Source organism: Balaenoptera musculus, chromosome 2 (assembly GCF_009873245.2).
Source record: "Balaenoptera musculus isolate JJ_BM4_2016_0621 chromosome 2, mBalMus1.pri.v3, whole genome shotgun sequence".
In the NCBI taxonomy this organism is placed as follows: domain Eukaryota; kingdom Metazoa; phylum Chordata; class Mammalia; order Artiodactyla; family Balaenopteridae; genus Balaenoptera; species Balaenoptera musculus.
Window position 1 is genome coordinate 147,483,503 of NC_045786.1, and position 26,134 is coordinate 147,509,636.

General features: G+C 43.1%; 2 protein-coding genes across 6 annotated transcripts in view; one reads left to right on the forward strand and one right to left on the reverse strand.

Annotated features, from left to right (window-relative positions):
• The window catches only part of ZNF410 (zinc finger protein 410), a 39,609-nt gene extending 26,656 nt beyond the window's left edge, over positions 1-12,953 (forward strand). For 3 of the 5 annotated variants that reach the window (XM_036842958.1, XM_036842960.1, XM_036842957.1), the window contains 5 exons: positions 1,767-1,856; positions 4,315-4,440; positions 5,198-5,338; positions 6,710-6,837; positions 12,150-12,750. In XM_036842958.1, the coding sequence (XP_036698853.1) occupies positions 1,767-1,856; positions 4,315-4,440; positions 5,198-5,338; positions 6,710-6,837; positions 12,150-12,188 (524 nt within the window). In that variant the 3' untranslated portion in view covers positions 12,189-12,750. Of the gene's footprint in view, positions 1-1,766; positions 1,857-4,314; positions 4,441-5,197; positions 5,339-6,709; positions 6,838-12,149 lie in introns of all 5 variants that reach the window. The other 2 variants (XM_036842956.1, XM_036842959.1) reach the window with 2 other exon arrangements.
• Positions 12,954-14,012: 1,059 nt separating this feature from the next.
• Positions 14,013-26,054, reverse strand: FAM161B (FAM161 centrosomal protein B). Its single transcript, XM_036842955.1, is given in 10 exon segments — positions 14,013-14,617; positions 14,619-14,631; positions 15,718-15,860; positions 17,304-17,403; positions 17,632-17,796; positions 19,663-19,790; positions 20,273-20,619; positions 22,182-22,732; positions 23,509-23,828; positions 25,927-26,054. Coding segments are annotated over 10 exon segments (1,947 nt in total). The 5' UTR covers positions 25,981-26,054; the 3' UTR covers positions 14,013-14,491.
• Positions 26,055-26,134: the final 80 nt, after the last annotated feature.

Below are 26,134 nucleotides of genomic sequence, written 5' to 3' on the forward strand. Positions count from 1 at the left end.
TTCCCATGACCCCGCCCCAGATTCAATTATTTGCTAGAACAGCTCACAGAACTCAGGGAAACATGTTTACCAGTTTATTGTGTAATAAAGGATATGATAAAGGATACGGGTGAGCAGCCAGACACGGAGATACACAGGGCGAGGTCTGGGACGGTCCCAAGCACGGGGGCTTCTGTCCCTGTGGAGTTGGGGTGTGCCACTCTCTTGGCACATAGACATGTTCACCAGCCCAGAGGCTCTCTGAACCCTGTACTTTTGGAATTTTTATGGAGGTTTCATCACGTAGGCATGATTGATGATTAATCCATTTCCAGGCCCTCTCTCCTCTCTGGAAAATGGGGGTAGGGCTGAAAATCTCAAGCTTCTAATCATGGCTTGGTCTTTCTGGTGACTTGCCCCCATCCAGGAGCCCACCAAGAGTCACCTCATTAGAAGAGACACTGCTGTCACCCAGTAAATTCTAAGGGGTTAGGAACTCTGTGTCAGGAATCACTGTCAAAGACCAAATATTAGAACAACAGATTATCCTAGTGCTCATGTCACTTAAAAAATTACAAGGGGTTCAGGAGCTCTGCATCAGGAGCTAGGATCCAAGATTAAATGTTAGAACAAAAAATTCTCCTAGCACCCCTGTGTACAAGGGTTTTGAAGCTGTGTGTCAGGAAACTGGGGCAAAGACCAATATATATACTTATTTCACACTTGTCGTTTTCTGAACTTGCTTTGGGCGCTCTCAGTTTCAAGGCTGTGCTCATACTAGTCCTTATGCCTGAAATTTCCTTTCATCCTTGTCATCTTTAAAGAGCAGCTTAAATTCAGCTTCTTTAAAAAGAGAAGTTACCACAGTAAGAATTCCTCCCCTTTATAATTGCATATAGCACTTTTTTATACCAGAATTAAAGTCATTTATGAATACGTTTATCTCTCACTAGGTTGTGACCCTTGGGAGATATGGACTGCATCTCTGATTTTTTTCACTTTTTATTTTGAAACAATTATAGACTCATGAGAAGTCACAAAGAGTACAAAGAGTTCTGTATGTGCTTCACCCAGCTTCCACTCAGAAGTGACATCTTATGTAGCCATAGTACAATATCAAAACCAGAAAGTCAACAGTACTGTCAGTTAGTCTACAGACCTCATTCAGTTTTCACCATGCATCTTTGATTTTTAAAATAACAAAGTAATACTGTAGAAAATGAAAATTACGGAAAAGCACAAGAAGAAAATAAATCATAATACCACTATCAGGATATAACTACTGTTAACACATTGTGAGATTTTTCTGTGTACCTCTCACTAAACAGCTGTTTGCTTTTTGTTTGCTTTTATAAGATGGGATTATGTAATACCTATTTTATAACCTTTAAAAATCTGTACTCTTAAATGGATCTAGAAACTCAACCTTAAAGAGAATTGATGTAAGGTAAAAATCCTGAGAGCGTATACACTGTTTTCCTGATATCCTCAGAAGGGATGGGATCACCAAAGAAGGTAGCGCAGTGCAGCTGGGGCTCAGCCCGTGAGGAGGGAGAAGGAAGTATTATGCTCAGAGGCAGCTACTCTAAAGTAAAGGGGAGGGCTGTCTGCAGGGCTGTGTACTAGGAGATCACTGAGAGGTGACACCTGCTGGATAGTCCGGTTGAAATTATATAGCATGAATTCAGGAAATCAGAGTAAGTCGTTGGAAACAGGAAAAGATTGATGGGAAAAGAGAATAATAGTTCATCAGAAGACTGAGTCTTTATCTTATTTTCTGTCTCTAGGAGAGAAGCCTTTCCTTTGTGAAGCCCAAGGATGTGGCCGTTCCTTTGCTGAGTATTCTAGTCTTCGAAAACATTTGGTGGTTCACTCAGGTACTAGAACCTGTGCCATTCATAGATTTCAGGGAAGATGGAGAGCCAAAAGGGTAAAAGGTTAGGGTAGTGGTATAAAGAAATCTAAAGAGAAACAAACTGTTCACTGTAAAGTTTCCTCCCTATCCTGACAAAATCAGAAATCGAGGCCCTTGATGCTTGCATTCAAAGGGCCATATAATCAAGGAGAAAGTATCTAATTATTATTATTTTCAGCTGAGCCATTGAACTGCTTTCTAATTGAGACCTTTTTCTGAGGGAATCAACAAATTTATTTGGCACTACACTGGGTACTTTGTAAGTTACGTCAGATATGGTCCATGGAGTTATTCAGAGCAGAGACTTGCCAAGGCAGAAGTGAACTCAAAGTGGAGAGAGATTCTAAAATGGAATCTGGTAATTGTTCAAATGGCTAGCCATGGGAAGCAAAGGGAAGCCAGAATGGGAGGAGTGGGGAGAAGGAACTAGAAGTTATTTATCATGAAGACAGCAAAACAGTTCAGTGGGAGCAGGGGAGTTGGAGAGGTATAATCAGTCAGGGATGTGAATTTCAAAGCTGAGATCCTAGGGGTAGAGCAGTTTTTTAATATGATGACAGATTCTAAGCAGAGATAGCAAACTGATAGCCTGTGGGTTAGATGTGGACTTCCAGATGTGTTTTGCTTGGCTTGTAGAGTGTTTTCATTTTACTGTTCTTTATTTTATTATGTAAAATTTTGTCAAACATACATAAAAGTAGAGAAAAATACTTTTATACATAACAATAATGCTGTTATCATATCTATCAAACAATAACTCCTTGGTTTTATCTGAGATTCACTCCATGTTTAATTTTTTTCCAATTGTCTCAAAAATGTCTTTTAAAGTGGCTTTGTTTAAATCAGGATCCAACAAGGTCCACTCGTTGCACTTGGCTAGTAAGTCTTCTTGAATCTAGATCTATCTGTACTTTTTGTTTTTCATGCTATAGACTTATTGCACAACAGAGTCAGTTGGTCCTGTAGCTCATCCCACGTTCTGGATTTGTTGGTTTGCCTCCTTTTCTGTCATTTAACTTGTTCCCCTGTATTTCCTAAAAGCTTCAAAGGTTCAAAGATTTTGGCAAGGTTTTGTTATAGGTGGTTGTGTTTCATTTTGCATCACATCAAGAGGCATACAGAGCTTAGTTGTCAAAATTGATCAGTTGGTTCAGGTGGTAACACCCTGATCCCCACATTGTAATGTTCCCTAGCAGCCTTATGGTTTCATCTCTGAATAACGCCTGAATTCGTTATTTCAGCAGGGTTGTAAAATGTTATTTTTCTAATTCTATTATTCATTCACATTTGTTAGCCGGAATTCTTCTGTATAATGGGTCTCTATCAACTAGGGCTATTTGGTAATTTGTACACGAAAGGCAGGATAAATGTGTAATTCTTTTAACTGTGAGTTTTCAGAGTAAGAAATTGGTACTCTGGTTACTTCTAGTAGTGTCATTTTCACTGCTTTTTTCTCTCTCTCTCTCATTAGTATTATCTTGAATTCATGTGTTTCTACATATTCACTGTATTTCAATCCATTATAGTTATTTTTTAACAGCTTTTGGACCTATAATGCACATACCTTAAAGTTCACCCATTGTAAGTATACACATCAGTGATTTTTAGAAAATATATAGGATTGTACAATCACCACCACAATCCAGTTTTAGAACACTTGCATCACACCAAAAGTTCCTTTGTGCCCCTTTGCTGTTAGTTCCTGCTCCCACCCCCAGATCCAGGCAGTCAATGACCAGCTTTCTGTCTCTATATATTCTGCCTCTTCTGGAAATTTTCTGGTCATTTCACTTAGTTTTGCTATCTACTAGTCCCCTGTAGGCATAAGGGTTTTTTTTGTTTTTGTTTTTGTTCTTTGGCGTAAGATTTTGACCCCGCTCTAAGTGTGGTTGTCTGGGTAGGTGGGATAGAAGTTGAGGGTTTCAGACTTGAGGACCTAAGGGATAGTTCAGATCATTGTGTAGAAGAACCACCAGTGTGAACGTTGAAGACTGAGAGTTGTGGCAGGAAACGGGATAAAGGTATATTATGAATCCAGGGTTGGAATCCTTGAGGCTAGTGCATGTCCTTGAGGTCCATGGAAGACTGTATCTGAAAAGGGAAGTAAATATTCTGTGTGTCTACCATGATCTTATACCAGAGAAGTTGTTTTGTGGAAGCAGCAGTACAGTGGGTCTAGAGAGTACTGGAGGCTGGGAGCAGTGAGTGTGCTAAGCCCTCCTGGTGTACTTTCCAGCCTTCCCCTGTGTACTGAAGGTTGAGAGGCTGGGGGAAGGTGCGAAATGGGAGAAGGAGTAGCCTCTTTATGTTTAGTTTAACATCCTCTGGGCTTCTCCATCTAGGGCTTGAGTCCATTCTCTTGCTGTCAGAAATGTACCTGTCTTTTTGGCTCCCCTGTCTTAACCTGGTCTGTGTTTCAGGAGAGAAGCCACATCAGTGTCAAGTCTGTGGGAAGACCTTCTCTCAGAGTGGGAGCAGGAATGTGCACATGAGAAAGCATCACTTGCAGATGGGAGCAGCTGGGAGTCAAGAGCAGGAACAAACTGGTAAGGAGAAGAGGGTATAGTGGAGGGCTATATTTTGGGGGTTCCAAAAGCCAAATAACTGGCCTGTCTGATGTGGAAATTTTCTGATTCTATTTTGGGTAGAGAGATTGGTCTCATTTGATGGACTAGTGGTTTCCAAATGTAACTATACAGTAAAATCGTTTGCAAGCTTTTAAAACATATATTGTGTATTGCTTGTCCACCCCTCTCCCCCAGCAAAACAAAACAACCTGATAAATGAGATTACTTGGTAGTAAAATCCCGGAGTCTATAGTTTTGAAAGTTCCTCTAGTGAGTTTGATGGTAACTAGTGCTGATCCATGAACCATCATTTGATTGTCACTGTGATGAAGATTTCTGTATGACAAGAGTTTAAGCATTTTTTACTTATCAGTCATGACCCCCTTTTTACCCTAGCTTAAATTTGATAATACGTTTTTATTATTATTCCTTTCCATGTCTTTCATTAATCAATTATTTTATTCTAAATACTCCTTTCTAAGGATGCACCCATCCCATTTTATATGTTTGTTATCCAGATGCTGATCACAAGCAAGGGTATTTATCCATGAGGCTCAAACTCTTCCCTTCTAGGTTTATTTTTGCTTCCCAAAAGTAAGTGAAATAGAGGAGGTGGCATCCAAGATACAGGTTAACTTTTAGTTCTGAAAAAAAAAGCCAGCTTCTCGTGAAGGAAAATGGGGACCAGGCACAGCCTTGACTGCTGTATGTCTCTCACATCCTATTCTCTGTGCAGCTGAGCCACTAATGGGCAGTAGTTTGCTTGAAGAGGCTTCAGTAACCAGTAAAAACCTGGTGTCTATGAATTCTCAGCCCAGCCTTGGTGGAGAGTCCTTGAACCTACCAAATACCAATTCTATCCTAGGAGTTGATGATGGTAAGACTTTCAACTCTCCTTTATTTGGGGAAAATGGGCTGCAACTAGGGACTAAGGAATGGGGTTGTCTCCAAAATGGAGGTTTTAATTAAGTTCATTTCTTGTGAGTAGAAATGGTATGATTGAGTAGCATTTGTGTTGTCTCTGGAGTAGATAAGTGAATATTTTAAAAAGTTTTTTCATTGAAAAGATAATGTTGCAAAAGAATAAAGAGAAAAAGTTTTAAGAAGAAAATTATCCATAATCCTAGCATCCTAGCCCAACTATTTCTATCTTTCCTATTGCAGTTATGGAAGAACTTAACTTTTAAAATATTTAAACAGAACATAACCAGGTTTTACAGAGGAGAATTAAAGCAATTTCTCCATACCTTCAAAAGCCATATCTTCTGGAGAAAAGAAAGGGCTCTCTAGGAAACAGTTGCTCCTCTCTGGTATAGAAATTTCACCCAAGTTACACAGGCCAGGCCCTCTTCTCTGAAAAACTTAACAGGTGAGGTCAGCATGCATTTATTCAGTGCCTACTGTGTACCTGGCACCATGGGAAAGAAAAGTAGAAGACAGGGACCTTAAAATCTAGTTGAGAAGTCAAAACTTACATATGGGAAACAACATTGAGTGAGAAGAAGATAGTGTATAAGCAAACGTTAAGTTATGTGGTATCCTGGAAGAGCAATATAAGCTAGAAAGCCCCTAGAAGATACTCTTAATTTATTTGAGAGCTAAGTGGTTTATGTGTAAGCAATTTCCAGAAGATCTTCGTGGTGATTCTGCTGATGAACATTTAATAAGTCTGAGATCCTTTGTTTTCGTTACTCATGTGGCAGTCAGTCAGTTTTGGGTATAAAGACCATGTTTGTGTAACTTATATATGGAGCCTACAAGGCCCAGAGTGTGCTTCCACAATAAGCCTCTTCTGTTTCATAAATGATACTAAGGAGAAAAGTCTCAAGGGAGGAAGAGACAGTGAGAAGGAACTTTGGAGCCAGGTTTAAGCTCTTGACTAGCACGTATTGCACTATTTCCATCACTGGTGACTGCTTTAAGGGTTGGCTCTGGTTCCCTGATTCATAAGCAATTTTAATCCAGTTAATAGTGCTAAAGCCATATTACTCTAAATTGGCATACTGAAAAATGGTCAGCTGTTATATCAAGATTTCTTGCCTTTTCTTCCCATCCCCCTTTTGTAATACTTTCCAAATTCACTGATAGTGATTATCAGGCAGGAATTAATTTGGAAGAAACACAGGAATGTGGGATTCAGTTTTTCAGGGAACAGTTTTAAGAGTTCTTAATGAGAGATTTGATAATGAAAGTAGGTAGGTAGATCTGTGGATTCACTTTGCATTGAAACATTTTTCTGCTGTTTCAGAGGTGCTTGCTGAAGGATCCCCACGTCCTCTGTCTTCAGTGCCTGATGTGACGCATCATTTGGTGACCATGCAGTCAGGGAGGCAGTCATATGAGGTGTCTGTCTTAACTGCCGTAAATCCACAGGAGGTAAAACTATCTCTTGCCCTTACTTTGTTTCTGTGGAGATTAATGTGGAGAATGATTGGGAATCTATTTCAGAGGATCTGAAAAAATTCTCCAATTTCCCTTTCCTGGAGACTTTGATTAGAATATCTTACCTTAAGCTAAGCATGAGTCCAGGTTTGAAAGGAACCTGAGTATTAGGGTCTGCTGAATTGGGAGATTGGTCATTCACAGCTGGGACTCTGAGCTCTAGTTTCCTTGATACACATGCCCTAATTAATGAGATCGGCTCCTCCTGTTCTTGCCTCACTTGCGATGAAAATGCTGCTTTTATTTTATAAAGAAAATAACATCCTGGGACAAAGTAGTCCTTGAGCAAAAAAGATAGAGACAAAATCATTAGAAATAATTATCATTCATTTTGCTAGGGCCAGTTGTCTCAGAGATACCAGGCTGAACCAACTGGGCATATGAGAATGTGTCCACTTGCTTGTTGAGTGAGAACCATCATGTAAATCAAAGGGGCTTTTAGATTGATTCTAAGCACCCCTTACTCTGTTTTTTTGGCTCTGACCTGGAAAACAGAATGAAAACCAGTTGGGCTTCTAGAATCTTAGGATATTTTATTGGCCTTGTGTCGTGGAGGTAGATGACTTCCTCATGAGCTCGTTTCATATGCATAAGCTTTTGCCAAAGCCTGTATATTCTGGCTTTGGTGTTATAGTATCTTTCACTTTTCCTTTCATTATAGCCTGTAGACCACAGTCCGCTGTTACAGCATTCAAATGACTCTGCATCCTATATTGAATGGTCTCAACTTTTCTGTAATATTTCTGAGGATATCCAGGATCAGAAGGCTCTGGGCATGCATGTTAATGTTTCTTCCAGGACCTTTCCTTGTATTCATCGTTGCGACCCATTGTCTCAGTCTTGCTTATGTTATATTGAAAGTTTTTGCTATTTGGTATCATTGGTTCTTCCCTAAGTCACCTTCTCCTGGTAACCGCTTTGGAACATGTCTCACCTGTGGAGTCTTCCTTTATTTGTTCCCCTCTTCGTTTATCTATTTAAAATGTTTTATTATGGAAGTTTTCAAAGAGTATAAATACTGAGAACGAGAATAGTATAGTGATCCATGTACTTGTCACCCATCTTCAACAATTAACTGTCTACTGTTCTTATCACTTCCTTCCTACTGTTTGCTGTTGATGTTTTATTTGTAGTGCAGTATTTTAAATCATAGACATTTCATCTGCAAATATTTCTCTAACAGATATTTTTTCATAACTATATCTTTATCATACCCAACAAAATTAACAATAATTTATTGATATTCTCTGATTCTTAGCCTTCTAAATTTTTTCTCAGAAAGAATCTTTTTATGGTTGGTTGGTTTGAATTAGAATTCAAACAAAGCCTATACATTGCATTTGGTTAATAATTCTCTTTATCTCTAATAGTCCTCCCCCTCTTTTTTTCAGTATGGCTATCTATTTAAGGAATTGGGTTGTTTGTCTTATAGCATTTCCCACATTCTGATTTTGGTTGATTGACTCCTTTTGTTGTTTGATTTCTTTCTCTATCCACAGACTTCCTGAAAACTGGTAATTACATTTAGAGGCTTGATTAGATTACTGTTTGTTTTTCCTCTTGGCAAGAATTTTTTTTTTTTTAATATTTCTTTTTTTTTTTTTTTTTTTTAATTTATTTATTTTTGGCTGTGTTGGTTCGTTTCTGTGCGAGGGCCTTCTCCAGTTGTGGCGAGCGGGGGCCACTCTTCATCGCGGTGCGCGGGCCTCTCACTCTCACTGTCGCAGCCTCTCTTTGCGGAGCACGGCTCCGGACGCGCAGGCTCAGTAGTTGTGGCGCACGGGCTTAGTTGCTCCACGGCATGTGGGATCTTCCCGGACCAGGGCTCGAACCCATGTCCCCTGCATCGGCAGGCAGATTCTCAACCACTGCGCCACCAGGGAAGCCCGGCAAGAATATTTTATAGGTGGTACTCTTGCTTCCTACTACATCTCATCAGGAGACACATGATATTTGGTTGTTCTCCTCACTGATCTCAAGATTGACCAGTGGGTTATGTAAAAGTTTTGGCAACCATTACTGATCATGGCCTAGATCTGTTTTTCATTAGGGCTTGCAAAACAGTGATACCTTATTCTCTTTTTCCTTCTGCTTTTATTAACTGTGATTCTTCTATAAAAGAAATACTTTTATTAACTATTGGGTTGCTCTGAAATAGTTCAGGAAAGTCATCCCCTTCTTTTTGTACCTAGTACAAATTATTATCCTGATATACCAATCCACAACACTCAACGTTTTCTTTTTTTTTTTTAATTAATTAATTTATTTATTTATTTTTGGCTGTGTTGGGTCTTCATTTCTGTGCGAGGGCTTTCTCTAGTTGCGGCAAGCGGGGGCCACTCTTCATTGCGGTGCGCGGCCTCTCTTGTTGCGGAGCACGGGCTCCAGACGCACAGGCTCAGTAGTTGTGGCACACGGGCCTAGTTGCTCCGCGGCATGTGGGATCTTCCCAGACCAGGGCTCAAACCCGTGTCCCCTGCATTGGCAGGCAGATTCTCAACCACTGCGCCACCAGGGAAGCCCATTTTCTTTTTTTATATTTGAAACTTTGGAGTTTTTCTCTCCCATACTGCTAAATACCTTTTTTTAATTGAAGCACTCCAGATTACCCCAAATAAATGCCAGATGAATAAAGATAATTCATTCAACAGATATTATGTACCTGATGTGTGCAAGGCACTCTGCTGGGTACTAGTTATACAGTAGTAAACAAAATATAATCTCTGTCTCAAAGAGCTTAGAGTCAGAGTTAGGACCTCTGCCTTTTATAACTCCATAGCTATGTAAATGGTGCCCCTGGAGTTGTGCTGTACAGAGAGTTTAGAATGGGAAGGGCAACAGGTCAATGAACTGGCAATTTTTATACAGGGTAGTAGTGCTAGTCTTGGGGGAAGTCAGGATAAGTTTTAGAGTTTAAGTTGAGACCTGAGGGATGAATAGTAATCATCTTGATGGAGAAGTGGGAGGGATTGGAAGAAGTTTAACAGGCGTAAAGGTAGCAATGTGTACAAAGGAGAAGGGAGCACACCCGACTATGGAACCACAAAGGGTTGAGTGTGATGGACAAGGAATGGAGAGATTGGTGTGGGATGGAAAAATGAGAGCAGGAAAGACAAGCTGGTTCTTCTCTTTAAGGGCCTTATAGGACATGATTTTATCCTGGGGGCACTGGGGAGCCACTGCATGGTTTTAAATGGGGTATGACATGGTCAGATTTGTGTATGCAGAAAGTCCAGTAGTAGCACATTTGTTCTCTTGAACCTGTAGCTGGCTTCCGAGTGTCGTGTCCTTGTCTGGGAGATGCTCACTCACAGCCTCAGGCAGACACAATAACACAGACTACCTAAAAAAAAAAACAAAGGAAAACTTGGCCTTCACTCCAGGAGAACACAAAGGGCCTTTAAGTCCTGTGTACCCAGTTTCAGAATGGAAGCCTCAGACACTTAATAGAAAAATATTAACACCACAAGAGGAAAGTGCTGCCCTTAGATGTAGTTGAAAATCCTTCACTATCACTTTTTCCTCATGGATCCTTATGTATTTACAAATACAACTTCTGTCTGAGCCTCACTTCTTTTGTCTTTCCTTTACTATTACCATTATTACCTTCCTCCCATCAAGGCATTTTCATTGCTCATCCCCTCCTTTTCCTTCTGAAGGTGGGCTTATCACATCCTCCAATACCTTCATTTTTTTTTCAAGCTATAAGCCCCCAAAGGCTCCAGGCTTCATCCTCTTCCTCATCCGGGGTCTAGGTACTAACTGACTGTTCCTCCAGTGAGTGAGGAATATTGACTCCTTAGGGATTATTCTCAGATGCCAGAGAAGGAGAAGGCAATAGCAACCCTTAAAACAACACATGCCCATTCCAAATTGTTTTTTAAAGATCACCATGCATTGTAGATCAGACCTGTAAGAATCTGCTGATGCACTTCTAATTGGACTCCTGTAAGTATGCTCTAAAAATAAAAATAACTTACCAAGAACAAGTGTCAGAAATTATCATGGAAAATGTATGAAAAACTACAAGTTAACTCTCACTCAGATGGTTCAAATTGGACAATTCTGATTTTTCCTCAGTGTGGCCAGGTCTTCTGAGAATCAGACAGAGGACTCATTGTGCAGACCCAGCTGAGACCCCAGGGCTTTTGACCTTCTGTGGACTAAAGGTCATCCCAAATGGGGTTCCATAGCCACACTGACTTCACATTCTTGAATTCAAGAACCAGTATAAGTGATTGCCAGTTAGCTTTGACTATATCTTAGAATATTTCCCAAATAAAACAAGGAGGAAAACAGAAATTACAAATTCTTTAACATTTCTCATAAAGTGCCATTGCTAAGTTTGAGTGTAAACATCTGGATCTTGGTCTAGATTAAAAATATACCATTCCTAATCTCTACCACACAGTATCAACTGAAATCTGTGGTTTCTTTCTCTAAGTTTAAAATTTTTCTTTAAATTTCTTTAAATTCCATACCATTGAATTCTACTATGTAAATTACCTTCATCTAAATTAAGATCACCAAATAAATATATCTCCAGCTCTAGAATTTATCTGATTAGATTTTAACAAACAATGTTTATTCTGTTTTCACTGTATTATTCCCATCTCATTTTCTTTTCATAATAAAATGGAACCCAATTTCATCAATTATTATACAAAAACACCTTTCAACAGGAGCCTTGAATGTAGAGTAGAATGTCCACGGTAGCTGCCACCCTATTGGAGACTCTCAGGCTTGTCTTCCCTCATCACAGGAAAGGTATTTTAAGCCCAGGAAATCCCTGGATTTTTCATGAGTGGGTTGTAGCTCTCACGTAGAACTCCATTCCCTTTACTTCTTCTTGAGCCTTCAGCCTGTACTTCGGCTAACTGACTGATGTAAGATTTTTGGTTCCACCAGTTCTGATTTCCCTGTGGTTATAGATTCCTCCATCACTGACTAGTGAGTATGTGATTACACAAATAATAGTTTGGCTTATAGGATAATTATTATTATCAGGATATTTTACTGCTATAGTAGGAATGCCAGCATCATCAAATGGTCAAAGTGCTGTCCCAAGGCCAGTACATAAATGAGATCTATCAGTCTGTGCATGTCTTCTGATTTGGAACTAGCTGTCCCTGACTCACCCCTGCAATGCGTTCCCCACCCCCAATTGTAAACCTGTCACTTAGTATGAATTATTTTTCCTGTTATTCACTGGTAACTATTCCAGATTTGTTTTTAATCTCTTACAGTTACTAAACCAAGGAGATTTAACTGAAGGACGGACATGAGCATGGGTGCTGACTCCTGGAAGAGCAGCTCTACCTGAACCCAGAGTGCATGCAGTGGGAACAGGATGCTTATGGCTCACAGTTTGCCAGAACCAAAATGAATCTGTGAAGGACAGGACCCCACTTTTGCCTCTGTTCATCTTTCCTGGCCTAGAAGATGACTGTAGGAGAGCTTCTATTCAACTACCATCTGATTCAGACAAGGAAGAAAGCAGTGAATGTGGGCTGGGTAACTGTACCTACCTCTCTTCCCACTGCACAATTTTGGGATAGACTTCTCCCAAAAGTGAATTTGATTATTTGTTGGCTGAAGTTTCTCAGTAAGACTGTTGAGGGGAGGTTTTCCTTTGAAGAGTTTTCATCCCATACCGAGCTGTCTTTTCACATGGAACTAAATCCTGCCACCAACCATAAAACTTCACCAAGAAGTTAAGCTTTCAAGATGCCTTGTTGCTTTTGAGAAGGGAGTGGTGTCAGTTCTGTTGTGACATTCTCCCTTTAGCAACCTGAGTAAGAGACTCTCTGCCACTGGTCTTCAAAAAAATAAATTACTTGAATCCCTGCTTGGCCCAGGCTGAGGTACTATCTTGTCCTATACACCTCTACTTGGCCACTTTGCTTTCTTTGTTTATGGAACATACAGTAGCATGTTAAGAGGTTGTTTGTTTTTTGCTTTTTGTTTTTTGTTTTTTTTTTAAGTTAAAAATCACCTGATTCAGAGCTTCAATTGTTTTTCCTTTAAATAAACAAAACAGCCAGTCAGTTCTTTGGCTCCTTGTTTTAAACAAAATTTGTTTCCTTTTGAGAGGAGATTAAGAAAATAATTCAGTCTTTCCCTTTAAGATGGGGCACTGATTTACCCTCAGGAGTCCATGCAGGTAAAACTGAGCTCAGAAGTCTTGGGGAAGATGACATGAGCATCTTCATCTCCAACTAGCAAACCCACATGGTAGTTATCAGAGTATCATTCTTGTCATCACCAAAAGGACCATGTTTGAGTCTGGAAAAATGGCAATAATAACAGATATTTTTGAATATTTCCAAAAAGATACTTTAAAAAACATGAGAAAGGTTCTTCTGTCAGAGTAGGCACTCTTGCTACCATCATCCTGTCTTTAGTTACTGAGAGAGACTATTTCATTATTATTGGTGAGAAGAAAAGTATCCAGAGATCACCTACTAGAAAATCATGGCTGTCAGAAGTTTCAAATTTATTAAAATGAACCTCATGCTAACATAGTACACACATGCACAGAGTGACACATTCTAAGCAGATAACAGCAAAGAATTAACTGCTGTTTTAAATAAAGTAATTATAGTTCTTAATTTGTTAATGACATGCATAATGATCCTGTGCTAGATAGACTGAGTTCATATCAATTACTTGTATTCTTAAAATGCCAGTTTTGGCTTCCAGTAGCCTTACTTTTTTTTATACTAGAACAGCGGTTTTCAACCAAGGACATTTTGCCACCCAGGGGACTTTTCGTAATGTCTGGAGACGTTTTTGGTTGTCGTAACTGAGGAGAGGGGTACTATTGGTATCTAGTAAATAGAGGCCAGGGGTACTGCTAACCATCCTACAATGTATAGCTCCCTCACCCAACACAGACTCATCTGGCCCAAAATGTCAATAGTGCTGAGGCTGAGAAACCCCGTATTTGGGGTTGCAAACTTGTCATCCCCCATGGGCTAATCTGATATACAAACATGTTTTGTTTTTCCCACATATTATTTCCAAATAAATTTTTTTTTTTTTGGCTGGGCTGCGCAGCTTGTGGGATCTTAGTTCCCCGATCAGGGATTGAACCCCACGCCCTTGGCAGTGAAAGCATGGAGTCCTAACCACTGGACGGCCAGGGAATTTCCAGTAAGTTTTAAATTAGTTGCCGACATGCACATTTCTGGTTTCTGTTGAAAATGTGGTTGATCTGGCAATTCTGGGCCTGTATTCCATCAGGGTTGATATTCTCTAGTCTCTACTATCTCCTGCTAATCTGACAGCCAGCCCATTTGACCCATTTGTTTCCTGACTAGCCTCTGTAGGCATTTGGGCTTATGCCCTTTTTTCTGTACCTGTATGCTTAAGTGTGAGGCACAAAGCAAGAACCCTTAATTAGCTCTGATCCCTCTACCCTGAACTTCTCCACTTTGATTTACTTGGACCATTCTCTGTTATCTACTTTTCTTTCCCCCATTCTCCAAAAGTAACCATGACTCAAAACCCAAGTTTTGCCTGCCTTGACTCAACCCCAAGGTAGCTGCTTGATATTATTCGAAAGCAGTAGTTTTAAGTATACTGATTAACCAAATGATTTGAGATTATCTGGTAATTCATAAGACAGCTCCTCTAGTTCTTTCTTGGGGCTTGTAGGCTGTTCTAGAGATTCTTCTAAATCCTGCCGTGGATTCCTGATGCCGAGTTTACATAGTTTCATGAGTGCTGCAGAATAAATTAAAGAATTATAAAATTTTAAATTTTAAATCAAAGGAAGCATCGTGTAAGGCTTAAGCATGGTTTCAACATTATCATTATTTTGTATGGGGTATAAAGGCAAATTTCTAGGCGGAAAACTGAGATAGGAATTAGGGGAAGGGCTACTAGGACTTAAAACAAAATTGAGAGTAATAGAAATACTGTGCTTTTCTCCCTTTGACTTATATGATATCAATGGAGGAGGTGGTGCTAATGAGTTGCTTTTAAAAAATGCTAGATTTGGAACTTCCCTGGTGGCGCAGTGGTTAAGACTCTGCCTGCCAATGCAGGGGACACAGGTTCGAGCCCTGGTCTGGGAAGATCCCACATGCCACAGAGCAACTAAGCCTGTGCGCCACAACTACTGAGCCTGTGCTCTACAGTCCACGAGCCACAGCTACTAAAGCCCACGTGCCTAGAGCCTGTGCTCCGCAACAAGAGAAGCCACCGCAGTCAGAAGCCTGTGCACAGCAATGAAGAGCAGCCACCGCTCACCACAACTAGAGAAAGCCCGCGCACAGCAACGAAGAAGACCTGACGCGGCCATAAATAAATAAATAAATTTATTTATTTTTTTAAAAAAGCTAGATTTGAACAAGCCATGGTGACCAAGCTGAGGGGAAAAGAAAGGCTTTGATTGTACAGGATATTTACAGCTTTTATTGTGGCCCTGTAACGGTTTTTACTTTCACTTATCCAATAAGTAAGTAAACGAAGAGTGTAGTTTATCATTTTATAGGAAGTAAAAATATACATGATTTTTCTTCAGAATTGAAGTAGAAGTACTTTTGACTGATGGCATTGGACTGGGATTGGAAAAATGATCTGTTTCAAATTGAAGGAATCTAGACCTAATACACAATAGCTATATTTTATTCACAACTGCACTACTCACCAAATTTAAATGTGTTACTTGGAGATCTCTAGATTAGTATTCTATAAATACAGGATTGTGATCTCAAAATATGAGTGACTGTTCTAAAGCTTCCTCCCAGTGGCGTTACTAGGGATGCAACTTGAGAGCTGCAGGATGACAGCAGTATCTCTGATTACCTGGGACAATCACGGACTTCTGATTGCTCCTTCCATTGTAAAGCCCGGTTGCCCTGACCCTTGTTCCTCACAAAGTCTTCATCCAGCCCAGCGTGCCTCAGGGTGTCTCGATACCGTTGTTCTGCTTCCTTCCTGGCAAGGTCCTGTGGAATGGAAATTAATCTGCTGTAGCTGAATTACCAGATAATTCTAAATTGCTTGCTTAATCTGTATGCTTGTAATACTGCTTTTCCACCCCACCACCCCCCTGTAGTGCTGGACACAGATTTGTATGAAAATTACTTAGAGCCTTATTCTCAAGCTTTAAAGTACATAGGAACTACCTGAAGATCGGGTTAAAATGCAGATTCTTATTAGGTAGTTCTCAGATGGGGCCTGCAATTCTGTATTTCTAATACTCTCAGGAGATGGCAACTGTTGTTTTGGGAACCACACCTTTGTGAGGCAAGGATTTAGATTTTTGGAAGACCAAGTGAGACCCAGATGAAAAAGATGGACTAAAAACATTTTTAACATTTAAAAGCAACCAAACCATCATCAAGAATACTGAAATATAACAAATGGAAAATAAGCTGCACTTGTAACATTCTTAACAGGATGGATGGTATGCATGTAGACCAGAAAAAGGTTTTTTGTTTGTTTAAGTGTTCAAGAACAAAGTCATATAGAGTACTTTGTATTTTTCCTAGAGTGGTGAAAGATCTTTTGAGATCTGAGAATGAGCTTGCTAGGAAAAAGCTAACATGAAGAGCAAACGTCATTATGAGAAATTTTTACTTAGCAATGAAAGTTGCTAAGTAAATCCAAGACAGTCCAGTGTGTGTGTAATATGTAGGGGACTGGGGAGGACTGGACCCAGGAAATGCCTAAATAATGCACTGGCTATAAGATAATGCCCAACATTTGGAACCAGGTCACTAGGGAATGCCAACTTTTGTTTGAAACTCTGGAGAGGAGAGAGATCTACAGAGCTTGATGCAGCTCAAAGCTATCTGGGACGGTGGCCTTTCTAAGACTGTTCAAGTAGCCCCAGAGCTTCCTTAGGGAGATCTCAACTGCGTCCAACTTCCCTAGGAATCTAGAGAACATTTTAAAGTGACTCTTCCAGCCAGAAAGCCACTAAATCTGGAAGAGGCCTTGTGGAGTGCTTGTGAGCATCTCAACCTCTGAAGACCTATAAATGTGCCACAGCTGTAGAGGCTGGGGGTGCCCAGGGCACCAGCACTACAGGAGGAGAGATGACATTAGCAAGTTAAAGATACTCCAACACAGCCAAACTGTCAATTGTATGCCTGGGATCTAACCTCTACTCTGATTCAAGCTGAAGGCTAGACTATAGAGAAAACCCCAGGAAGTGAAATATCCCTTTATAGATGCCTTTGGAATCCAGTCTTGGATGAAATCAGTCCAATGTTCACCAGTGCACTACTTACTTTGGGGAAAGATGGTAGTAATAAAATGAGCCAAGCTTAGAATCTTTCTGAGCCTAAAGGAAGTGTTTACTACCCAGATATTAAGCTGTTTCATAATTTCTAAGAGCCCTTTCATCTAAGACAGAAAGAAAGTGAATGACGGTTTAGATTTACCTTGGTAACTTGTTCGAAGAGATAGGGCCTTATTTGTATTCTCTTCTTCATTTCCTCCAATTCTTTCTTATACTCTTTTGCTCTTTTACGGTCATTGTTCCTGGAATTAACAAGATTTTTAGAATGAATTCCAGGTTTTTCCAATCCGGAATACCTTTAATTTCAGTTAAGTGGAATAACTCCCACAGACATTATAAATTCCTAACTGTGCCTGGCAAAATCCTTGATTCTATGGTTATAGGAGCCTACTGTAATAACCCCAATTTGCCATTTTCAAGGCAAATGGCTCCCAAGATAGTTATCCCTTAGACACACGGAGGACACCGACCGATTCTCTTTCAGCTTTGCTTTGAACACCTCCTCCAGGCTTTTATGGGGATCCATGGCTTTCGCACGCAAGGTCACAGATTTAGATATCGCCTGACACTTCTTTTTGTGCATCTCCGACCACTGAGTACTTTGATCTGCTTTGTCCTTTTTCTCAAGTGAACGTCTAAAGGGAAGAGGCAAAAAAAGAATACAAATGACCAACCTGGGTATACTTAAAAGCAATCTTAGTAACCTCTCTGGAAAGTCAGTTGGTTTTTTCTATGAATGGGTGAGTAATTTACTACACTGGCATTTCAGAAAGAAGAAGATTCTGGATTAAATGCACTGGCAGATGAAGCCTTCCCAGCACTATGGACAGTGAGTTTCTACCCCAGGAGAAGTTCATTAATTGAACTGAAAAACATGAGTTAAAATATTCTTACACTCAGGTGTCTTGCCATCTGGAAACAAAATAATACTAATTGCTACCATTTGCTGAGCTACCTACACTGAACCATGTGCAGACAGGCACCAATAAGTGCTTTATAGCCATTAGCTTAAATTCTCATAGCTGCCCTGTGAGGTAAGGACTGTAGGTCTCCCTTTTTATAGGCAACAAGATTGAGCCTCAGGGAGGGTAAACTACTTGCTTGAAGCTACCCAGCATGCCAGTGGAAAAGCCAAGATTAGAACCAGGATGTCTGACTCCCAAGCCTCTGCCCTTGACAACTGTGCTGTAAATGGTGGGCTGGAAGGTGCCTGGGTTCATGGTCCTTTGGGAATACAAACCTGCATTTCCACAGAGAACTGGAAATGGGCCTCCTTCAATGCACAATTTGGGGTCAACCTGCAGCACTTAGTTTGTACAAGTATCATTCTACAAGGTACTATGGAGAGTTCTACCAAAAGAAAAAACAGTCAAGACTCTTGCAGTAGGGTGTTCATATTCAAATGGACTTATTAGGAAGGAGGGTATAACAGTTTAATCTGCTAATATGTCAAACTCGCTATTGCCAGAACACAGATATGGACATTCTCTGCAGGTGGGCCACCATCTGGTTCATGAGACCTATCGTAGTGGGACCTCAGGATTCTGATGCATTTAGCCTTGATTTAGTAACTGACTGTGAAATTTGAGGAAGAAGGGAGTATCCCTTGGATGCTAAATACATTTCTAAAATCCCTGTTGTGGGTCTTAAAGGGCCAAGTAGATTCCATGTACTCCTCTGTGAGCCCCACAGGAAGGCACCGAGATGCCAGTCCTCTCCCAGAGCTAAGCCACCAGTTACAGCATGACCTCTCCTGCTGACTTCAGCTCAGAGGCCTAGCGGAGGAACTCCTGCTGGGGTGCTGTCTGGATGAGACTACCAGGACAGAGGTCAGTTAAAGAGTTAAAAATAAGGAGGCTCCTGCTTCCCAACCGACTTCTAATAGTTCCCCAAGATGAATCTCAGGGAATCTCAAATCTATGCGATGGATGCCTCATCTTCTTTGTGGCAGGCTCACACACACAGGTTCAGGCTTCTCTGAATTCCTGTTCCTAATGCTTCCTTCCTCTTTCACCAGTGGGTCTTGACGCATGTTATTCTGTTTGGAAACTTGTTTCTTTCCAGCCTTTGTCTGGCTGACTTCTCATTCTTCAGGTTTCACCTTAGGCATCTATTACAGAAGACCCAGGCTGCTCAGTGCCCCTCCCACACACAGTCCCCTGCATTTCCCCATCATTGTGCTACTCACAAGATTTGATAGTTGCTTCTTTGCCTTTCTGTATTTCAGACTAGATATTAAACTATAGGTTCTATAAGGTATCTCCAGCCTTAACGCTGTGCCTGGCACAAAGTAAGTCTCCCAAGAATATTGGCTGAGTGATGGTTAAGTGTTCTCCAGCACTAAGTGTGGAGAGTCACATGAATTCCTGTCCTGATCAAGACTCCCCTTCCACCCCTTTCGGTCTCTCTGATAACAGGAGAGAAGGCCCAGCAGCGGAGTGCTTTCCAGCATTGGGGCCAAGATCTGAGCACTGTGGGTCTCATGCAGGCTGACCACTCACCTGACTGCAGATTCCCTCTTCCTGGTGGCGTCTGTGATGTGCACGGGGAGGGTGTTGGCAGAGAGGGAAGCAAGGCCACTCAGAGAACGACTCCTTGGTAGGGGTGTGCCGGGTGGCTGTGGAGATTCCTAGAAGAAATGAAGGCTAATATTGGTAGGACAGCATGTGCAATTAGTTTCTATCTTAACTAGGAATCGATTTCAGTGGAGGACTAGTCAGAATCTTCAGTTCTTTCTTGGGATTAAGGCAAGGGTAATGAGATCTTGAGTTTAGTTAAACAGGGCCAAGACTTGGATATCAATCCCAAAGTTTTTAATTAAATGAGAAGAGTTCTTTGGAATTGGTATTGGGACATGGCAATTGACCCCAACTCCCTGCCTTCCAGACTTGTTTGCACTTATTTCTGCAAAATCCCTCTACAGAGAGGGAAGGAAGGGAAGTATTCTTGTGGTCTTAAATTTTTAGGAACCGTGGATCTGCTTACAGCTGAGCCGGTGTTTTAAAAAAATTAAGATAGAAAAGTTCATGAGAAGTGCCTTCCATTGAGACCTGGCCCCTCCTGTGTTTAGGGCCTCAGCCCTGACCCTCCTGCAGTGGCCTGGGCTCTCACCCTCCTCCCTTCAGAGGCGGCAGCATCACAGGGCCGAGGAGTACGACGCAGACTGGCGGTTCTCAGCAAGAAGGGCTTGTTGCGAGTCACCTCCTGGGTGTCTCTTCTCTTGGCAGCTCTTTTCTGGAAGGCCTTGTAAAGTTCTTCATAGTCAGGGACGGCAGGATTCACCTGAGGCTGGAATCCAAAGTCAGTGTGCAGAAACCCAAGCTTCTCCTCCCGGGTCCGGGTGGCTATTCGAGGCTGTGAGTCAGCCCGGCCACTGGAGGAAGCGATGGGGGAGGAGGCCATCTGGAGCATGTCCAGGGCTCTCATCTGGATGCGAATTTTCCTCAAGAGCTCAGCTTCTGTGGAGAAGAAGTCAGGGGAGCGAGGGGTGAGAAGGGACCAAGCCTCAAACCAAAAGGTGTGGTGAGCTTTCCCTCTTAAACACTCGCAGTTAGTGTGCTGGAACTCAGCATTAACTTTTCAGGAATTTTCCGAGCTAGTTGGCATCGTGTGGAAAGCTTGAAATTGGCCAGGATAGGAGTATTTATACCATGAAAACGGCAAACACTGCAAATCAACTTCTTTTTTTTTTCCTGGAGAGTGCCTTAATGAATGCTGACTAGGACATCACTGCTGTGTGCCAATCAGGCTGCAGAAGCAGCTACCATTTACACTTACTGAGCACTTTCTACAGTTCCTTCTTCAGAGATGGAGCAGGAGGGATGGGCCAGTCACCTGCTCCTCTCCCAGGTCTCCCTTCTCAGGCAGGGGCCCCACCGTCCACCCAACTGCCCAAGCCCACTGCCCACATTGTTCTCACCTCCTCCTCGCTCATCAGTCCTGCCGCCTCCTCCTCTTTAACCTCTCTGGTCCAGCCTCTTTTCATCCTCCCTGCTACTAGTTTCATAATTTCTCAGTTGAATCACTGAAATAGGCTCCTACAGATCAACATCCCTCTGGACTTGCCCGTCCCCCTATAATTATCTCCACAGCAGAGTGAGCTTTCTGAACTTTGTATCTGATCATGAGCCACCCTACTTAAAACCCTTCAGTGGCTCCCCCTGCCCTTGGGATGAAGTCCAAACTCCCTCCCATGGCCTACAAGGCCCCAGGTCTGGCCTGTGCCTGTCTGTCCCGCCCCCCGCTCCTCTTCTGTCTCCCCTCTACCTTTCCATGCCTTGAATGTGCTCAGCTTTCTTACCTCCATGCTATTATCTTTGCCTGGTACACTCTTCTTCCCTCTTCATTGAATTCACCATGGCTCCTCCTTCAGGGTCAGCGTTCACTTTCCCTCGGGACTTTCCCTAACTGTTCCCACCGCTCACCACACTCTAAGTCAGGTCCCTCTGTTATAGGTGACATTGGACCCCTAGGCTTCCCCCTTTAACTCCTGCAAGTGACTTATCACATTTGTAATTAGCTGTCTGTCTCCCTCCCATGTCCGCAAACTCCACATCTATTTATTCACGCCTGGGACGTGGCACATGCTATGGAATGAGCGAATAAAGCCAGAGTCCTTTAACTGAGCTATGCGTCTTGAAATGAGTACCTCACAGGATGTGGGGGGCTTTCCTCGGGGCAGCTGGCTAGTGGTGGTGCTGGCCTAGGCTGGTACTCAGATGTCTCTGAGTGGTTCTCTGCTCTGGCACCCATGCTGCCACAGAGGCCTTCATATGCACTCACTGAGCCAGGTGAGGTCAACAGGATGAACCCGGGGCCTCCTACTCCTCTCCCAACTAGGCGCCCCCATTGTACGGGCAGACCCAACCCTACCCCGTGGCCTGCACTGAGCAAGGCCTCTAGCGGGTCCGCCCGAACAGCCCATCTCTGAGCCAGGGTGACCCCTGAGCCCGACTAAATCCCCACAGCACCGCTTGGTACCCCCAGGCAGGAGGCAGGCCGGAGGCAAGGATGTCTTTACCCTGGAGTTTGTCCCCGAGGGCTGGCTCCAGAATGGACTTGGGGATCCTCCTGGTGGCCTTCTGCTTGGGGACTTTGGCCTTAGCTGTGGCGACCAGGTCCCTCTGTTGAATGGCTTTCTTTCGCTGCTCGTCCTTCCCCAGGAAGCTGAAGGGCTTCAAGGAAGAGAGGAGCAGCTCCTTCCTCTTCTGGATCCCTGCCTGCCTGCGTGCCTCGTTGCGCTCCATGATCTCCTGGTAGAGGGGCAGGTAGACGTGCGCAGGCACAGGCTGTGCCCGGAACTGCCGGTGGCACTCGGCCTCCTCCTGGCCCTGCTTCTGGGCCTGCTGCCTCTCATGCTCAAAGGAGGCAGGCGAAGCCAGCCACTGGGCCTTCTTCCTGGCCTCGCGCAGCGTCATGCGGAACGGCTGAGGGACGGTGATGGATGATGCCCAGGAGCTGATGCTTCTGTGCTGGGAGAGAGGCCTGGAGCTGGAGGGTGGCTGAGGCTGAGCCTTGGGAAGATCGGAGGGCAGGTTGCTCAAGGAGCTGCAGCGCCTCATGGAGCCACACCTGCGGGGAGAGAGCAGCTCTGTGCGTGGAGCACAGGGGGGCCAGGAGGCCTGGCTCCTCCAAGATCCTCCTCCTTCCCCCTCCCTTCCGGCAGGTCACAGTTAGTTTCTCAGCCTCACATCGCAGCCCCACAGGCCTCTAGGCCTGCGCCTTTCTCAACCAGGCTTCTCTCCTTCCCACAGGCCATCCTAGCAGCCCTAGTAGAAAGTCTCTCCTTAGAATGGACCCAAGAATTGCCACTTTGCACTCTTAATATTTTCATTCGGTAGAGAGAAGAGTGCAGTGGTGCACAGGAAGCCTTTAGCGTCAGGCCCAGGTTCCAATCTTGCTTCAAACAATTACCAGCTGTGTGACCTTGAGCAAGGTTCTCTTGGAACCTCAATTTCTTCATCATTGTAGAATGGCAAAAATAGTATCTACTTACAGGGTGATTGGGAGGAGAAAGTAAATATTAAATGAGATAAAGTATATGTGCATATAGCAGGGCTTGGCCAAGGGAAATGAACCTTGTTGCCATTCTCAGGGAGGTAGTATATTTGGGAAAGGCATCTCTTTAATTGATTCCAAACCTTCAGGTGACTCAAGGTTACCCAAAGTGATTCAGGACTGCTGGGTAGGAATCAGAACACGTTTGGCTGATTCTGGGCTGAAGCCTGGGTAGGTGGCACTTACAGGAGTGGTCTTTGTTTTACTGAGGAGGAAGATGAGGCCCAGAGTCATGATGTGACTTGGGCAGAGTTGTGCAGTGAGACAGCTGTTGAACTGCACTGCCTTACCTCGGAGACGGGGGGGACTGAACCTGCAGCTTTCCCCTGCCTTTGTCTTGGAAGAAACTCTCCAGGTCCTCATCATCTTCAGAGAGGCTTTCATCACTGTCTGGGTCAGACAGATAAAGGGATTCCAACAGGCACCACCTGCCTTTCTGCCTTAGTGCCTGCAGGGTCTCGTAAAAACTCGCAGTTGAGTCAGAAGTAGCATCTGTCTCCTCCTCTGGGCTGATGAACTCACTGAGTTTGCCAGCCCTGGGCAAAACCAGCCCATCCCCACACAGCTCCTCTTCTGCCTCTGTGTCTGAGGAGGATTTGGGGGGAAATATCTGAAATGAAATAGACTGTGGGTCAAGCTGTGATTTAAAAACTTAACTACTAATTTCATTTTAAATAAGTATACATTAGGGACTGGGGCGGGGGACAAAGAAAAATGTGTTCCTTGCTTTAAAGAAATTTCACATATTGGTATATGAGGTGTGCTTGGTTGAAGGGCGGGAAAGGGAAACAGAGAGCTGAAGTTGGTTCATGCAGTCCGGTGAGCATTTATGGAGAACCTACCTTCACCATGCACCCCTGCTCTCCAGGAATCCTACCTGTAACTTTGGCCACACTCTGGGACCTGCCCTACTTGGGTTTTACCTACTTGTTGCCAATCTTCCTTTTCCTGCTTCCCTTGTCTATACCTCTGCTTTCCTCATATTCTAGCTAATTCCTACCCTGTTACTAGGAATGAGTAATTAACAGGAGACAGTGTGGTCTAGCTGAAAGAGTCCTAGAAAGTGGGAAATCCAACTGGGCTTAAATACTCCATTCATTCAGAAAACATTTATTGGGTGCCTAATGTGCATTGAGTATTAGGCTGCGAACAAGACAAACAAGGTCCCTACTCTCATGAGGCTTACATCCTAGTGAAGGGAGAAAGATAATGTAAGATGGTAATAAATTCAATAAAAGCCATGAAACTGTGAGATTACAGAGTGATGGAGTGGCTATGGGACGCTTTTCTGTTGATAAAAGCCCATCAGATAAAGACCACTAGGAATGTACCTGTAATCAGAACTAGGTTTATTAATTTGCTACAGCATACCATGGGAAAGTATAGGGAACTTGGCGCGGGGTGGGGGCTTTTTCTAGGGTTGGCTGGTCCTGAATGATTCTGAGGAGGGTTAGGGGAAGCAAGGATGGATGGATGCTGTCATAAAGAGGGCACAGTTTAGTAAGTGGGTGAATGAGCAATTTTTATTCAAAAGGTGACAAGAGCAAAGTAGGGCTGAGTAAGTAATTGATAAGTAAGCATAATCATTTAGAAGTATGGGGTATTAGTCGTTTTGCAGGTACAGTGTGGCCCTGTGAGAAATATTGATTTCTGCTGATCTTGCTGCTGGCCTCATCTGGGTCTATTACAGTCTGAGTTTTACTTTCCCAGTCCTGGATGATTTGTACTTTCTCACTGTGGAGGACTTTTAGACTGACACCTGATTGGTGAGAAAAACTTCAGCCTTGCTAAGATCTGGGGTAAGAGGGTTTGGGGCTCGAAGAAAAGCAAATACAAAGGCCTTGAGGCAGGGACAAAATTTTGGACTTTTGGAGAGGTAGAAAGAGGGCCAGTGTGCTTGGAGGATAGTAGCAAGAGATATCCTGAAAGAAGCAGGCTGGGGCCATGATGGGACCGCACAGGGTGACTGGTTGGTTGCGGCTGGAAACCAGTTGGGACGGGCCGCTGCAGGCCTCCAAGTGACACTTGGTGATGGTTGAACTGGGTCCGGCTCTAACACTGAAAAGAACACTAGATTCTGAGTCAAAGGTATGTATGTGCTCTAGCCCTCGCTCTGCTACTAAACAGCGTGTGATTTTAGGAAAATTCCTTTTTTAAAAAACGACTTTATTGATATAATTCGCACCTACTATACAATTCATACAAGTGTACAATTCATTGGGTTTCAGTATACTCAGAGTTGTGCAACCAGCACCACAATCAATTTTAATAACCCCCCAAAAGACTCCATTCCATTTAGCAGTCACTCCCTATTTTCCCTAACCCTCCTCATTCCCTAACCCCTAAGCGACCGCCAATTTACTTTGTCTCTATGAATTTGGGGGCAAATTTCTTAATCTCTCTGTGCCTCATTTTTCTCTTCTACAAAATGGAGACAACAATCGTGCTATTAGTCCTGGGGCGGTTGAGAGGATAAGCAGAAACTGGGGGCCATTTCTATGGTTCTATGAAGAGCCTGACGTAAGGGCTCAAGGGGTTCAGGTCCCGGAGATAAGAGTCCACCTCCGTAAACACTGCCCATTTTAATCCCACGCCCCTGTGACACGCCCTTGCCGTCTGTCTCCAAGGCAACTTCAAACAGTTTCCTCTCTTCGGGATTTCTTTCCGGGGCGCAGACACGATCACTCCCCTTCTTTTTCCCCGCTCACCTGACGGCTCCACTGAGCGCCGCCGGAGGCTCCTGCAGACCTGCCCACGGTCATCGTCTCAGCGGGGAAGAGGCAGAAGCGGCCGAGACAGCGGGAATGACAGCGGCCGTGGAGGTGCAAGCTAAGCGGGTCAGGTTCCGCCCCTTTCTAGCTTGGGCCTCTGATTGGCTCCCAGGCGGATACACGAACCAGTCCCCTTCCCAGGCAG